This window comes from Parambassis ranga, chromosome 7, assembly GCF_900634625.1.
Source record: "Parambassis ranga chromosome 7, fParRan2.1, whole genome shotgun sequence".
In the NCBI taxonomy this organism is placed as follows: domain Eukaryota; kingdom Metazoa; phylum Chordata; class Actinopteri; family Ambassidae; genus Parambassis; species Parambassis ranga.
The window spans coordinates 1,330,482-1,347,696 of NC_041028.1; the positions used below are offsets into that span (position 1 = coordinate 1,330,482).

General features: G+C 44.1%; 1 protein-coding gene across 3 annotated transcripts; it reads right to left on the reverse strand.

Annotated features, from left to right (window-relative positions):
• Positions 1 to 13,576: 13,576 nt before the first annotated feature.
• On the reverse strand, positions 13,577 to 16,714 carry npbwr2b (neuropeptides B/W receptor 2b). 3 transcript variants are annotated; one of them, XM_028410202.1, is made up of 3 exons: positions 16,614 to 16,652; positions 16,469 to 16,514; positions 13,577 to 16,183 (listed from the first exon to the last, which is right to left on the reverse strand). In XM_028410202.1, the coding sequence occupies exon 3, from the start codon at positions 15,515 to 15,517 to the stop codon at positions 14,501 to 14,503; it is 1,017 nt and encodes a 338-aa protein (XP_028266003.1). In that variant the 5' UTR covers positions 15,518 to 16,183; positions 16,469 to 16,514; positions 16,614 to 16,652; the 3' UTR covers positions 13,577 to 14,500. The 3 variants fall into 3 exon arrangements, with proteins under 3 accessions (XP_028266003.1, XP_028266004.1, XP_028266002.1); XM_028410203.1 differs by lacking the exons at positions 16,469 to 16,514; positions 16,614 to 16,652 and adding an exon at positions 16,657 to 16,714; XM_028410201.1 differs by lacking the exon at positions 16,469 to 16,514 and having other exon boundaries at positions 16,614 to 16,662.
• Between the last annotated feature and the right edge of the window lie 501 nt (positions 16,715 to 17,215).

The window sequence follows — 17,215 nt, forward strand, 5'->3', positions numbered from 1 at the left end:
CACCCACGTTTTGAGAGCCGAGCATTCATTAGTTTATGAGATTAGTATTATGGGATTTCAGCTTTATTAGAGAGAGCACAAGGCAGTGAGGAGAGAGAGAGAGAGAGAGAGAGAGCGAGCCAAACAACAGCTTGCCGTGCAGCCCAGACTGATGTGTAATCTCTGCCTCGTCCTGTCTCATGTGGCACACATGCATTAATCTTCATGATTCAAATATAAACTTTTTTATCATTTAAATTATTCAAAGTACAAAAAGACATTTGTGTCTGGGAATATATACTCTCTATATACTATCTCTGTCATGCTATTGTGTCTGACTTCCTGCAGATTGCCACAGTATGGCTGCTGCTGGCCGTCAAATAGACTCAGCATGTATCCAGAAGCAGGGCCGCTCCTGGGTGCTTCTGAAACACGTCATCTGGGAGGGGGGCCCAACTGCATGAATTACAGAGGGGGCTGCCTAGAGCCAGCATACAGCACAAATGCACCCAGTTTGACTGATACACAGCCGGTGAGCCCACACCCCAGGCTTCCACCAGCTAACTCCAACCTCAGACCCGCCTAAAAGGGGTAGGGCCGTTTCTCTGTTTCCAGTTTTTTTGAGTTCAGTCATTTTTACAAATCCTTCTGCAATGACGAGACTTAAGTCTTAGTAAGGTGATGACTGAAAGATTGAGATCAGAAATATATGTTCCAGAAATGAGACTTCTACACGGGGTGGCCAGGATTACTGTCCAAATTAGGAGAGGGGTTTGGGAATCCAAACAATTTGTTGCAAATTTAAGGTGGTCCTGTTTACCATCAGAGGTTTACCATCTGTGCAGAGACCCAGAGGCTGGCTCAGGACATGCTGGAGGGAATGCGGCTGGTGACCGGGAGGTCTGGGTGCCTCTGCACCAGATGAAGTGGTTTGGAGAATGAATGGATGAAATTTAATTACCCATCTTAATATCCACTGCAGGAGAGGCGTGACAGTCAGCGGTGTGGGGGCAGCATCAAGCCTCCACTGATTTTCTATAAACACAGGAAATAACATGTAATCTGTCAAGTGCAGTCTCATCGGGTCAGTGTGTTGTGTCTCACAGGTGCGTTTGGTGGGGTTGTGTTGTCTGTTGATAACGCCTCCATCCATCAGACCGGCCACCTCCTGCTTATCAGTATTCATGTGGCGGACTCTCCTCACTGTGTTGGAGGTGACATCTGAAAAGGTCCTGGGAGACAGGAATTAACTACGACTGGAGAGCGAGGGATGAAAGGAGGACGTCAAAAAGATAATGAGAGAGAGAGAGAGATGGGGAGACAGACAAGTTGAGGTTAAAGGTGAGAAGCAGGGATTGGAGGGAAGCAGGTTAAAGGGCGACTACGCCTGGTTTTGGTGATGGTAAACAACCTTGAAGAGAGACTTACTAAGGGAGGAAATAACGGATGATTTGTTATCTTTTGAGCCATCCGAGGCTAAACAAGAGTACTCTGTGTTCAAAGTCCAAGAACAAGAAGAATGTCCTCCCTCCATGTGATAGAAAATCATTAAGCCCTTAGAGGACAGGGCTGACATAGCCTGAGAGCACGGCCTCAATATCGATCAATACAGAGCAATAGGAAGATAGATACAGGTGCTGTCAAATAGCAGGTTAACAGCACTCTGACCATAGCTCCGTCCTCCCATCCATTAAAACCCTTCCAGGAAAGAATATGAAATAAATTGTCCAAACCGTCTAATCCATCAGGACGTGGTTAGCAACAGGGGGCTGCAGAGACACCCAGGAGACACCCCCTGTGTCCTCCAGTTTACCACGGCTCCTCCTGAAAGGATCCAGAGCCGCTGGGTAATCCTGGCAAATCTCTAAAGAGAGGGCCGCAGGGGGCGTCCCAGCCAGGTGGTTATCCCCACAGCAGCCGTCTGTGTCTCGCTCAATCCGACACACCGAACGACAGAAAAACATAATGATCATAAATGATTATTCTGCTGTCTGTAATTTGATCATTCCTGGGTGGTCCCTCGTCAGGAGCAGCCGTTAAGTGCGTGACCCCCATCGCGTCACGTCTCAGCCCTGGAAGTTGCTGCTTGGTTACGGCACACCCTTCCACCACAATTGTTTATTTGGCTGGTGTTTGACATGTTGCATGTGGACACAGCCACAGGTGGCAGCCAGGGGTGTGAAACAGTGGACGCACTCCCCGTGGTCTGACAGCTAATACTCACACAAGGAGCTTAAACACACTGAAAAGGAGCAGCAGGATTTTATTCGCTAGAAAGAGCATTCAGTGTGATTTTATTTTGGACTTTGATGTTGAAGAGTTGATGCAGTCAGAGCGAAGCTAAGAGGACAATAAGAGGCATGAATGGCTGCAGTTTCTATGAGAATACATAAAAAAAGACTCAATGATGTTGATTTTTAGCCATCTTCAGCCTTCTTGGAGGTTTATGAGCACTTACAGTCTCCGCTCTGCTCTTGTATTTAAGTTGAATCACAGAGATGAAGGAGTACGTGGAGGGAGCATAAATAAATCTGAAGTGTTTTTTCTTGCTTCCACTCAGGTGCTGTGTGCCATAACAGGTCTGTATTTTCTCCTTTCACCATCATCATCTATTTTTTTCCTTTTTGTTTTCCTTTAGCTTGTGCTCCGGAGATTGAAAATCAATACGTGAGAGTGATGGAGGAAGAGGAAGGCAGAGGACTGGACAAATACTGTAATTGCAGCGGAGGAGGAAGAGCGGCGAGGAAGGAGGCGAATACTTCGTCATGATAATCTGTCAATACCTGGTAACCAGCCTGTTCTTTTTAAACACTGAGAATTGTTTATTTGATACTGGTGACCAGAAAAATAAGAGCTGCTGCATATTGTTTAACCCTTACTGTACTTATCAAAGGACCTGTTGTTGTGTTGAGAACACTTCATGGACTGTCTGTTAACCCACCATATCATTCGAATGATTGATTGTCCCTGCAGTCAGTTAGTATGTGTGTTACCATAGCGACCACATGATTGAATGTCTGCAGATTTAGAGGATGTATTAAATTGAAGCTTTCGAACTCAAGCTCAAACTTACATCATCAGTCTCTGCAGTGAAATATGTTTCCTTCGCCGCACAAAGACACTGATCAGAGGAGCGGTGCCCAGCTTCTCCAGCAGACACAGACCTCCATTCTTATATATAAATGTATATTTTGTAGTCTTGTTTACGTTTAGTTTTATTGTTTGAATATGTGATTTGAAGCGATTATTTCTGTAATGTATAATTGACATTGTTTGTATTTTTGTATTTCATTAATATTTTACACTAGATTATTATTTAATTATTAGTTGGAAGATTTTGAATGTGTCTAATTGCATTGGCTGCATAAAATAAATAAAATTATGCATTGTCTCTGTTTCTGAGGGGCTTGGATAGCTACCGGTGATGGTATATGGCAAATAAACTACAAATCCTGCGATAACTGCTGGCCAGTTTGAAGCCATGTTTGAGAAAAAAACGGTCTGAAAAAGGTCTTGAATTTAACTAACCCTGCAGCCTGTAAACATGTTTATTTGGACATGTTAGCATGGTGGTCGACTCACTCACTTTTGGTGTCACCCTCAAGTGGCCCCTTAAGGAACTGCAGGTTTTTGTTATTGCTGCATCGTCTCCGGGTTGGGCTTAAGGACACAGTCACACCACTGTATGTAAAAATTCTCTAAATGAATGGACAGCACCTATTGTAAGCTTTCTTGCAACAACACCGGACTATAAGATGAAAACACTTTGTGTTGTGTTGTGTAACATAATGTTTCCGCCTCCAGTCTTGCCTTTCACGCTGGTCCGGCGGCTCTTTCAGCATGTTCCACTCGTGGACAGAAACAACTGGACATACAAAGCTTCTTCATTAAGCTGGAGGGACATGTGGGCGTTCTTTTGATCAGCTCAGTGAAAAGCAGAGCATACATGCAGAGGAAACGCTGCTTTTCATGCAGGTATTCACCGGAACAACATTGTCTTCCATTATAAAGATAAAGGCTACACACTCACAGCTGATAACACACAATCATACAAGCCTTCCTCTTAAGTGACTGAGGCTGCCAAGGTTGTAGGAGCACCATTCAACAGCAGCATAGCAACATATAGATATGTTGGTACACATGTTTTTTTAAAGACTTTATAATTGAGACATGTAGAATAAAAAAGTTCTGATGAAAAATGTATCATGTTTTTTGACAGAACTGCACATCACATGACGCACACTCAGTCGGAGTCCAACGTTTACGTTTCTTTCCATGCCGCCATTTTGGTACGTATTTCGAACCTGCTGGCAGAGTTTACAGCTTCAGACAGTTTATCAACAAAAGTCGAGTCTTATGCATAAATTCATGACATGCGGCACCTCCTGTCTCTGACTTGTTGTGTGTACTGTGTGTTGTTACAGTGCCTCGCTGCAGCTCTGAGTAAACAGCAGAGCCACTCTGATCACTGTTGTCTGTGCGCGGTGATCTCTGGCAGCTCATCCATCCTGTTTACCAATAGCAGATAGCAGATGGGCGTCGCTCCATCTGCAGCCTGGCTGCAGCCGAGTCAGGCTGAAAACAGAAACACACTGGGACAACAAGGCCAAATTTTATGGGCAAAAGTTGCAAAGAGATTTAATTTGTTGTTCTCCTCGTGGAGCATTTGATGACATATGATGAATGGAGAGTGGAAAAGGTGCTGTGATAGTGAGTAATATGGGCTAAAATGTCCAGATTTAACACATTTAATGATGTACCAGGCTGTAAACATGCTCTAAGGTTGGAGACCCCGTTCACACTGGGAAAATCAATCCAGCTAGTATCTGGATTTATCCGGACAGTTTTTTCTGAGTCTGAACAACGCAAATCTGGATATAGCTGGATTGGCTCAAATGTGGCTCAGGTCTGAACACAAACACAGCTAGTCAATCCCGCTAGTGATGTGATACTTCCGGTTCACGGGTCGCGTACCAAAGCTGTATGTAAACAATCGTCGAATTATGACAGCTTTTCCCTGAGTTTTTTTTCGACAGGGCTACAAAGGAATAAACTGCTTTTTGAACCGAAAAAACCAACCAGTCCTACCGCGGCCTGAACAGACTCTGTAAATTACAAGGCGCCACCTAGTGGTTTGGAGGACAACAAACGAGCCGGGTTAAGCTGGATTGAGTGTGGACACGTGTGTGTGATAGCCAGATTTGAAAATAGGTCTAAACCTATCCAGCTTAAAGGCGATCTGGATTCAATCCTACTCTAGCTGGACTGACTTTCTCCAGTGTGAACGGAGTCTAACATGAGGGGGATGTGGTTTATGACAATCATGTCATCCATCTTTATTTACAGTCACCGGGTGGGACTCGTCAAACATAGGAGAGTGAAAAGGACAATTTTGCACGTAAATGTATTTAATATTCTAAAACAAAGTTTTGTTTTAAGGTACATTAGCCTCGCTACTTTGACCTGCCTAACAACCTGCAATGATCTGAAAGCCTAATTAAAGATTATGGATTTTATTTGAATCATTTCTGCTGCAGTGAGAGCAAAGCTCAACTGAAATAATCTGAGCAGAGGAGAGAATCCTATAAAGGTGTTGCAATAGCGCGGCAACGCAGTTGCATCAGGATCGTTATTTTCACTCAGGCATGTAATTGGCTCTCAGTGTGGAAAGAATTATGGACTCAAATAAAACTGAGAAGGTGGAAAACAACAAGCGGAAATTAGAAAACATGACACTGAAAGTGATATCAGTGGCTACAAATATTGTTTTTTTCTCATTATATTCCTTTTTATTGTATCTGTGGTTCTTTATCAGCCTGACTGTTTTCTTTAAGGCTCATTCAGTGTTTGTATTGTACTGATTTGTATGTTTTCAGTATTAATGCATTAAAAAGACACCAAGTTGTGTCATTTTAACCATCACCACATGACATAAATCATCATTTTGTTGTAACAAGAACACAAACTTCCTCCTTTCTGTTTTGTGGCTTAAAAGTATGAATATGAGATGATTTTATTATCTTATTTTATAATTAAATTGGTGAAAGTATGTTGTGTATATCCCTCCATTCAAGGCCCTGCTTGTCTGACCTAATTGGACACAAAGGCAGCTCATTAAGCAGAAGGGGAAACACCTGAGGCCTCAGTTTGCTCTGTGCATAAAGGCTGGTGAAGCTGTGACCTGCACACAAATATGTCAACAAATATCTCAGTTTTACATGTATATGTGGTAAGATAAGATAAGATAAGATAAGATAAGATAAGATAAGATAAGATAAGATAAGAGGTAGTAGAGTTGTGTAATTGTATATGTGCATATGTATTTCAACATAATAAAGGAAACGTGCCACTGCTTGTAGAAGCCCTCCTTGTGGCCCTCCTCCTCCTCCTTCTCCTCCTCCTTCTCCTCCTCCTCCTCTTCCTCCTCTCACTTGTAGCCACTCAGTAATCAGGAAGCTTTTGCAGGCGTTCTGATTTCATTGTTCCCTTTTCTTTCTTTCAGGTCTGTACCATGAGAGGTGAGATTAGTGGGTCTGTTGAGCCTAAAATCAGAACCAGGTTGGAGGCAGACCATGAGTTTCAGCAAATGACTCATAAACAGGTGTTGCTGCATGTTTCACTGACCACCTGCTTCAACCAATCATCATGAATACACAGGCAATCCACTGGACCCTGAAGGCTCCTGAGCTGTACCAGGTTCTGCTCAGACTCAGGTTGAAGACCACAGTGATCCTTTTTTTTAATGACACACAGTGTTCTCTGTGAGATTACCTGTGAATTATAGCCTGGGGCCCCGTCAGGCTGTAGAGACACAAAAAAACAAGAAAGATGTGTCGACACAGCACCTCATATTACCCAGGAGGCTGTGGTTGGGGCCCGGTTTGCCTCCGATCAAAAAAACAGTTTTGTGACTGGACATCGTGACCACTGCAGCATCTGCTGGAAACAGATCTGCACAGATCCTCAGGCTGTGAGTGGGCTCATCTGATAACACATTTTAAACATTCAGCGTGATGAGCTGCAAAAATCTTAAATTATGATTTTTTTTTGATGAAATTCGATCCATCGACCCTTGAAGTGAAGTGTGGGACCAGTCAGGCTTTTTAGGAATTATCAGCAGAACTGTCTCGAGCCAATCAGATTAGCCTGCAGACACTCTCGCTCTCTCTCTCTTCTCTGCACAATGAGGATTACAGCTAATAGAGCCTGGTTTCATTTAGACACACAATGGGATGGAGAGTCTATCTCATTTCACACAGTGCAGACTGAAGCTCTGAGCAGGAGCGAGCTGAAAGGTGTGTGTGTGTGTGTGTGTGTGTGTGTGTGTGTGTGTGTGTGTGTGTGTGTGTGTGTGTGTGTGTGTGTGTGTGTGTGTGTGTGTGTGTGTGTGTGTGTGTGATTTTGCCCTGAGAACGTCGTGATTAAGAACCAGTCGTGGACATGACTGTGTGGGAGTTCTCTCTTTTCACCGTACGGCTCCACACTGTTATTATTTCACTCTGCTACACACGACGCATCTGCAGGGCTGTGATGATGAAGTAAGAGAGAGGAAAAGTTGTCTTAGCTTTGAATCTGGACACACAGCTGACATCCACATCCAGCAGGAACTGTAGGGGTCACAGAGGTCGTGCAGTGACTGGACAGGGGAGGCTCCGTCCAGGCTGCTGGGGTCCCCGCACTGTGTCTGCCTTCCAGCTTGTTGTGTGGTTTGGGCCACGTGTTTTTTTATATTTCTTGTCTTTCTGTTGTTTTCTAGGTTTTCTTGGTTTTTATTTTACTTTGCTTTGTCTTCTTTGCACTTCCTGTTTTATTTTGAAAACCCTTTGTCCTTGTGCGTCATTTACTTCCTGGAGTTTTTCCTTCATTGTGATTGAAGCCTCCGCCCTAATGAGTTCCACCTGTACCTCCTCCTCCTGTGTCCATGGTGCTTCTTCTTTACCTGTTCTCAGCTCTTTTGTGTTTCTTTGGATTTGTGTGTGGATTTCGTTAGTTTGTGTTTTTTTCCTCTAAGTTTTTAAGCTTGCTTTTGGTTGGATTTTATTTATTTTATTTTTTATTTTGGTCCTTCCAGCATGTGCTCAAACACAATTGTTATGATTAAAATGATTCATCATTATCATGATTTTGTACCAGGCTGTTGGACATGTTGGTGATTGACTCTCTTTTTGCCAGCCCTGACCCGGTCTGTTTGTAAAGCGGTAAAATGCCACGACGACCGACAGCTTCACTCCTCCTGATCATGGGCTCAACATTACACCGATGTAACCATGGTTACTAACCTGAGAGGAGTTTATTGATACGTTTAAAAGAAGTGGCAGACGCATTGATTCCCGTTGAAATGTTCAGCCATGTTGGTTTATTTGGACAACCTAGCATGAAATGTAACAGACTAATGACCTTCCTCATATTTTTCTGCCCTGAGAATGTGCAGCTGGGTTTTTGTGCTCATGTTGGTCGGCCTTTATAAAGTCCCTGTACAGAAGAAGGACACTCCAAAGTACACAGCATGTTGTAGTGGTATCAAGAGACGGCTTGTCCATAAAAAACCTGTGCATGTATTTCATCTTTAACAAAAACAAGCTCATTCAGCTCCCAGAACACTTTGTATGTTTACACAGGGTCCATTCTAACCAGAGTCTTACTTATAAAAGACAGACAGCAAGTTACAGAAAACAAACGGCAGGAGTTCGTCTTCTAGGGCGTCCACTTTTCTTTATTGTCAGTGTCCATGTCTCTGTAGGTTATATTATTATTATTGGTGTAGAATAACGTAGGGCCCGCCTTCCTGACGTCACTCGCTCAAGTTAGAGCGACTCCGGGATAAAAAGTAATGCTGCTGTGAGACAACACAAACAAACACCTCCCAGTGACGTCTGTTGACACCATTGACAGTAAAAACTATGGACAGAGCCTCCGTGACGTCACCCGTTTGTTTCTGAAGAGCCGTTTTGAGGCTCAGTGGGAGGTTCCGGGACGTTGATGACCGCCGCCATGTTGGCAGCGTCACGTCAACTAAAACTCCGATTATGGACAAAGAGGGGGAGCACGAGCGGGGTTTAGGGGGGCGGGCGATCGTGGAAGCAGGAAACTCACGCTGTGATACGTCAACTGTCTGTCACTCAAGCGGCAACGCCCATAATTAGGCGTAATTTTAAGTCCGAATACCATTGAAACGAGTGAGTTGTAAAAAAATTCACCCTCCCTACAATTGACACTAGCAGAGAACCTATCATCTGAGACCAGAGTGGTTTTTTGTACCAGGCTGTAAACATGTTCTTTTCTGCTGTGAAGTCGGCCATTTTAACATGGGAGTCTATGGGAAATGACTCGCTTTTGGAGCCAACCCCCAGCTGTTGCAGCGTGAATTACAAGTTTTGACACTTCCGCATGGGCTTCCACTTTGAGCCCCGAAGGTTGCCGCTTGGTTGACACCCAGACCAGTTCAGCTGCTGCTGAGGTAGGAGCTACGACCCCCCGAGGCCTTCCGCTTCCTGTCCGCGGGTTTCCTGTCCTCCCCCTCGGTGAGTAACGCTACTCAACTTGTTGCCGCGGACGAACCTGAAGGAATCTCTGTGAATTAGCTTAGCCCGCAGTTAGCCTCTATGTTGCTAGCGTAGCTTCGCGGTGTGCAACAAAGGAGCTTCAGTGAAATGAGATTCCTACAGCACAAAGGGACTAATACATGTGACAGGAGTGAAAACTAAAACCATTGAAACTGCAATGTCTCACAAACATCTCTGTTTTCAGCTAATAGTAAACATCAAGTATAAACACTGTCAGGTTATTTTCCACTGGCCTGGGTTCAGCAATCTATACCATTATAGATTGAGGACCCAGGCTGTCCCAGGTGGTCATTTTGGAAATGAATGCTGTGTTAAAGAGGCTCGGACGTCTGTGTGAGGTTGTTGGTTATTGTAGCTGGGTGTGTTTCCACAGCGCCTAATGGTTGTAATGGCTTCAATGAACCACCTTCATGATACCAGCTTCTATGTGACTTTGTGTAATTGTTGTGTTTACATTAAAGTGTGTGTGTGTGAGGAGAAGAAGGAAAAGAAAAGTTAAATCCACGCTGTATTGACTCCACATTGCGCTTAGACGGCAGTGATCGACCGGTCTGTTAACAGCATGTGCATGTGTTAACCATTTGTATTACCTCTCAGTGTGCTTACAGCTGAGTGCCTGAGAGATTTAAACTTCCTGTTTTATAGGGGGCACTCTTGAGATTGTGTTGAATGTCTGTGGACGCCCTCATTCATCCAGGTCATAGTCATTTCCAAGAGTTTAAATCACGGCAGCTGGACTCAAGGACTGTTTTTCAATCTTTTCGGGGAGTGGCAAAGAATGAATGTGGTCTAGAATGAATGTTGATCTATGGAGCATTAATAATTCTGTTTGATGTTTAGATGACAGCTGTGCGACCCCAAGGCACTTATAGGGGCCCCTGTTGCATTTATTGCTGTGTTAACTAAACAGTTAGCATTTATTAGCAAAATAATAGCTATAATAATAGCTCTAGAGGGAACTAACCATCAGCTGAATGCTAGTGTTTTATGAGTAAATTTAGCTTAGATGTAAGAAAGGACGATTGTAATTTAAAATCCAGTTCAGATGTATTGTATGTAATTAATGTATTGGTTTTATTCCATTCATCTATAGATGGTGAAGATGGTGTGGAAGTGAAATGTCACCTGTTTGTGCACAGGCTCTGCTAAAATGGTTCTGGTTCTGTCCACACCAGCTGCCCTCTGGTTCTCTGCTGTATCCCTGCTGTCGCTATGGTTATACTTTTATTAGTGCGTTCATTTATGACTCACAAATATGATTACTCCAAACCATTTTAATATACATTCATTGGTTCTTTTCAGTATGTTTATGAGGGAGAGCAAATCCCACCTGTGGCTACACACTGCCATCTACAGGTGGGTTAGGGGTTGGGTTTGTTGGGTTGGATAAAACAGACTTTGAATTTTTCATCTGGGTTAATAATGATAAAACTAATAAAGAACCTTTGAAAATGAAAAATGAAATGTAGGGTTTTTGTGCATAGATTTGAAACATTTAAAAACAATTTTTACTTGTTTTGTTTAAAAGTTTTATCTAAGGGTGGAAGTTAAACATACACAGAGAGAGATTGTTTTGTACAGTAAGTCTGAGGCTGTTTTAGCTAGCTTCCACCTGCCAGTTCTTTATTTACAGTCAACTGAAGGTCACACACACACACACAGACCAGCACTGCCCTCTAGTGTTAAAGCTGTGTTATTACACACTTATCTGATCACCTCTCTGCCAGTCTGCCCGCTTGGAGGAGCTCGTTCATTGCTCCTTGAGACACTTATTAGTGCAGTTATGATGAGTGAGAGCTGTGAGGACAGACACAGACATGGTTCCATGGATTCCCTCTGATTTCAGTTGCTTTTCTTTCTATAGGAGTGGATAAAAACGTTTTATGCAGCGAAGCATCTCCTCAGTTTGAACTGAAAACAGAAGCTGTTTACACAACATGAGAGGCAGAAAATGAGATGCAGAGAGATTCTAACCAGAGGAGATCAAAAACATACATTCACAGATCCGTTTATCTGCCAGTGTTCTGAGAGAACATATGAATTTCAGCATGTTGGTGCCAGACCAAATATATTCCTGAATACACTCTAAAGTGAATTATATATAATCACCCTGTTTGTATTTAATGTGTGAAATATATCTTTATAAAATGTTTGCTTAATATGTCAGGAGAGGGAAAATAACATGCAAAGCTTACTAATACCTTCCTATCTGTGATGACCCAAACACTCGGATCTTTCTGCAGCAGTTTGTTACCATGGGTGAGACTTGGCTCCACCACTGCCAACCAGAGACTGCAGAAATGATCCAGAGCCTGAACATCAGGGAGGTTTGCATTTAGGTGATGGCCTCTGTTTGCTGCTGATCTCTGAAACGGCGAGTAAAAAAAGAGTCCACCATCATCCAACACCTGCACACCAACCTTCCACCAAGCTAAAAGGAGGAGCTCAGTGGCAGCCATTTTGACATCGTCCCTGCTGTGGGAACCTTCTGGAGGACGGAGACATCGGGGATGATCCAGGCTGCTGGACTTGGAGTGTGTGAAAGATGGGCTAGATCTCTGGGCACCAAAGGAAGTGAAGAGAACTGTACTATACCCACACAAAGACTCGCCAACATTTTCACCAACACCAGGAATAACAGACGATGTTGTGATCTTTCCTGACTGTAGCCACAGCTAACGGGCAGTGTTCACTATGACACAGAGCTGTAACACAAGGTTTTATCTTTCGAACTGCACGCTCGTTTTTATACTTATATTTTATATATATTATATACTGAGGTATTTGTTAGTATGCTGAGTGCCTGTATAATGCTGCTGCAATAAATTGAAATTTAAGTCTTTCTATTCTATGGCAGCACAAGCAGGTGGGTGACACAGTCTAGCCATGTGGTTTACAGACACGTGTAAACAGGTGGAGGTGGAGGGGTAACCTAAGATCAGTGTTTTAGCTGAATGTCATTAACATTAAACATGCACTGTGTAGTCAAAGGTGTGGGGACATCCATGTTGGATGGCCTTGATTTCAGGACAGGCGAGTTCTTCCCTTTCTTTGAGTGTTTTTTGTGCAGACAGACACAGTAAGTGATCATCTAAGCCCTCCTGATCTGCTCTAAAGCCGCAGCAATGATCAGTGAATGGAGGTTTGAACTGTGAGTCTGTAAACATGTTTTTTATAATAATATAATATAATAATTTATAATAATAATACAGAGAGTGGACAGGTGTCCACTTACTTTTGGTCCTATTGTGTATTTTATTCCATTGTCATGCTATATATATATATATATATATATGACCACAGGGGGGCGCTGGATAAGTACACAGGCTTATTGGTCTAACAGAGGTGAATAAAGAGGTTTGTTCGGCTTTATTTTGGGATTTGCTTCCTTCATTTCTCAGGTTCTCCAGTTATTTGCGGTTTGGTGTTACTCACTGTAAGTTTATAATACTGTTAAGTGCAGCTTCTTTGTTGTCGGCTGCACTTCCTGGAACTTCACATCCTGCTCAGCAGTACATCACAGACACAACAGGCTGGTTCCGTCTGTGACCTTTTTGCTGACGAGAAGCTCTGAGCTCTGATCCATTCCGCTGCTCTCCAGCTGACGGCTGCAGCCTACGTATAAAGACTGTGCGGTCACGCTGACAATAATCCCGCCCCCTCTCTACCTGCTGATAACATCTAAATGTACTTCTCATGTGAAGAAAGTCAAATATCTGCACATTTATTCACACACATACAATAAAATACAGGAGTACCAGTGGGAAAATAATGTTTATCAAGTCATTGCCAGCTAATGACAGACGTGACGGACTTCTAAAATACACAAAGATGTCAGGATTCTTTTTTTTTTACAGGCTGCATAAGACATTTTTTCAATTATAGAGAATATCTGATTCGTACATTGATCCTCTGTACAGTTTAATGGCAAAAAATGAGCATTTACAGTGTAAGAGAGTGCAGCCAGAGCCAGTCAGCAGGAAACACGAACACATTAACTGAGGAAGGTAATGAGAAAAATAAGACTGTGTTAAATCAGCACATTCATAGGCTACGTTTTAGGTGCAAAATGAAATGTTTCATTAAAATCTGGGCTTCAAATGAAGCTCCACAGAGGCCCGGATCAAATAAAGGAAGCGACACATTCGTCTCAGACTAATGAGACGAATGTGCCTTCACCGGCTCTGGCTGCTTCTTTTGAGCAGTGTTGCCTGGTGGACAACAGGGGGCAACAGAAGCTCACAAAAAAAAGCAACAAGGATGTGAATCACAGAGAACACTTTACATAGCCCTCCTGTCCCATGCCTGTTTTTAACCCCAGGCCTACAGTACTGTCGTCAGGGTTGGTCGACTCAAACCTTTGCATACTAACCCAACTTATTAGAAAACTCTTCCCTCCCTCTGTCATCACACCACTCTCCAACCCTGACTAGTCTCATGGTGTTTTTTCTTTATTATTTTTGATTGACAGCATGCAAATTCGTGTGGCTGCAGGGTTTCTTCCTGGAAGTGTCCAGAGAAGTTCACTCCCCACCCCCTCTCTCTCTCTGCTCACTGCCCCCCTAATTGGATTCTTCATAAAAAAACAACCTTGAAAAATCAGACGCCGTCATTGTCGTGCACGTCAAGCACTATTTCCCTCTTTCTGTCTGTCTGTGCTTTCAGAGCTAAAAAAAAAAAGCTGCACTCGGCAAGTTCTGTAACGCAGAAAGAGACCTCTAAGATGCTATGACTGAATTTGATTGTTGGCAGTGTGGTGTCCACACAAAGCGGGAATTGCAAATGAAGTCATGTCCTTTACTTTGGATTACACTGAGTGCAGGCTAACAGGCAGAATTTATTAAAGTTGTATGTAAACACGTGCAAAGTTGCCCAGTGCAGCTTTAACAAACCGAACAATCACATCAGGTCCTTTCAGAGATCAGCTCCGAGTGTGAGGCAGAAGTTCAGGCGTACATTCAGGCCGGTCTGCACTCCAGCATCTTCTTAAAGGCTTTCCTGAAGCTGTCATCCAGGAAGGCGTACAGGAATGGGTTGAGGCAGGAGTTGGCGTAGCTGAGGCTGGTTATGAAGTAGGAGATCCCGATCAGCAGCGGCGTGGGCCTCAGGTCCGTGGTCAGCGCCACGATGGTGCTCAGGTGGAACGGCGTCCAGCAGAACAAGCAGACGGCCAAGACGATGAACACCATGATGGTGACTTTCTTCTTGGCCTTGTCCAGCGCCTTGGCGTTGCTGTTGAGCCGCATGTTCCTCAGCTTGTAGAGCATCATGGTGTACAGGATGCAGATGGTCGACACCGGGATGGCAAAGCCCAGGATGAGGGTGTAGATCCGACTTGTTTTGAACCACAGACTCTCAGGGCTGGGGAAGATGAGCACGCAGCTCTTCCTCTCATCATTCGGGCTGACGTCAACGCCGGCGAACACAGTGAAAGGCATGACGATGAGGATGACCAGGATCCACACGCACAATGAGATGATTTTGGCCGCTCGGTAGGTGCGGTAAGGCATGCGCTTGGACCTCACCGTGGCCAGGACCACCAGGTAGCGGTCGATGCTCATCACTGTCAGGAAATATATACTGGAGAATATGTTGTAGTGGTCTATGCTGAGGATAACTTTGCACAAAATCTCACCGAAAGGCCAGTAGTGCAGCAGGTGTTCAGCGATGCTGATGGGCAACACCAAGGTGAACAAGTCATCTGCTATTGCCAAGTTCAGGATGAACATGTTAGTGACTGTTTTCATTTTGGGGGCTTTGAGGATGACATAGATGACGGCCGTGTTGCCGGTCAGTCCCACGGCACAGATTACCGAGTAGATGATCGGCAGAATGACGTAAAGGTCAGCAGAGAAGTAAAACTCAGAGGGAGGGGTGCAGTTCAGGTCTGAGCGGTTCCCCGGCGTGAGGGAATAGAAGTCCACAGAGTCATTACAGATAGGCAGAGGGCTGCCAGGGAGGGAGACATTCTCCATGTTTGGAGGTGGGGGAGGGGGGGGGCACTAAGAGGACATCTTCAGACAAAAATCCATCAGTTGATTCCACCAGCTGTTGATCATCTACATCAAAGTTTCAGTTCAGCAGACAAAAGAAAGTTAAGATAGGATTACCATCCATGACACAGCAACACAGAGGAGACCTCTCCGAGTCTGGATCTGGGGGCACCAGCAGGTTAAATCAGGTTTTTTCAGCATGGTACTAAAAGAGATCCTTACCTCTCCCACTCACTGCACAGTCACAGAGTGATAATAATAATAATAATATCCTGAAGTGAATCTCGAACCTTCTCAAAACTCTGCAGACATCCAGCTTCATGCTCCCTCCATGAACGATCCAAATCCGCGGCTCCCTTATCTCCACTGGGATCCTTCAGGTTTCTCTTTTCTGCTTGATAATCGCATCCCATATGGCGCTGCTGCCTGTGCCCTCACACCAGATATCCTCCTCCTCTGCTTCTCTCCTCCCCCCACGCGAAGCCACAGACTTGAAATGCGAGATTTTTTTTTACAGGTTTTGGGAGATAAGGTTGACGTTGTTGCTCTGCGGTTGCAGGTGGCGGTGCTTCCTGTGGTGTTTCTGCGCTTCGTGTGCGCTCTGGAGATGGTGCCAGGATTTTACGCACGAACGGCGCATTACGAAACCTGAACAACAGAGATGTGGACATCAATTAGTTGCCTTGCACACACGTTAAACATCACTGGACACAGTGTTAATGGACTCCGATAGACAGCGAGAGCTACTGTTGAGCCAGAAATCAGGGATGAAGACAAACGAGGCAAATTAAAAGTATGAAATTCTCTCTGTATTTAAATGTGAATACAGACACAGACACACCTGCCAAAGTCTGGTTATCTACACTTTCACCTTTATGTGGGACAAAAGTTAAAAAGCAGCTAAAATTCATGAAAAAAAAAACTGTCTCTAACCTTAAAGGACCCGGTCCTCACTCATATTCACACAGCTGTAACTCTTCTAAACATTAAACGATCACATACAAACACAGATCAGAACATATTTTAATGAAATATTGAACATATATAAAAGTGTATGAAAGAGTTCAGGCGGGTTTACCCTTCTCTGTGTCCCCGGCAGTCACCCTCTCCTTCGGTCTTACCTTTCTGGTGGACGCGCTGCGCTCCGTCCTCACATCTCTCTCTCTCTCTCTCTCTCGCTCTCTCTCTCGATCTCGACACACACGCGCACACACACTCCTGAAAAGGCAGCACCGCCGTCTGACGTCATCGCGAGATCCCTGTCAGTCAGACCCCTGAAGCTGTCTCCCACAGGTTGAACCTTATCTTAGTCAAAGCTCGGAGATGTGACTGGTTATTATGTTTGTATTATTATTAGATTCATATCTGAGAATAGACGAACACACAGAGAAGCTGTGGAGCTGCTGTTTTTGTTCTTTGACTTCTCTTTTATATACATCATTATTTCCACATGGCTCCATAAGAACCGCCTGATTCTCCACTGACCCGCCACGGCTCAGAGCCTGAAGCAGAACGCTGCGCTGACACAGTTCATGACACCAGTTATGTCTGATCAGGACCTTTAGACCTGCTTCAGCTGGATCACTCAGTGAAAGCCAGCTTCACCGGCCTGCTGCTTTAACAACCCTGCTTCTAGAACCTTTGATGTTAACAGGAGGTGAGGTGTTTGAGTCTGAAGCC

Excerpts from the sequence above, each read along its gene's own strand:
- npbwr2b (XM_028410203.1), bottom strand. The coding sequence starts at position 15,517 with ATGGAGAATGTCTCCCTCCCTGGCAGCCCTCTGCCTATCTGTAATGAC.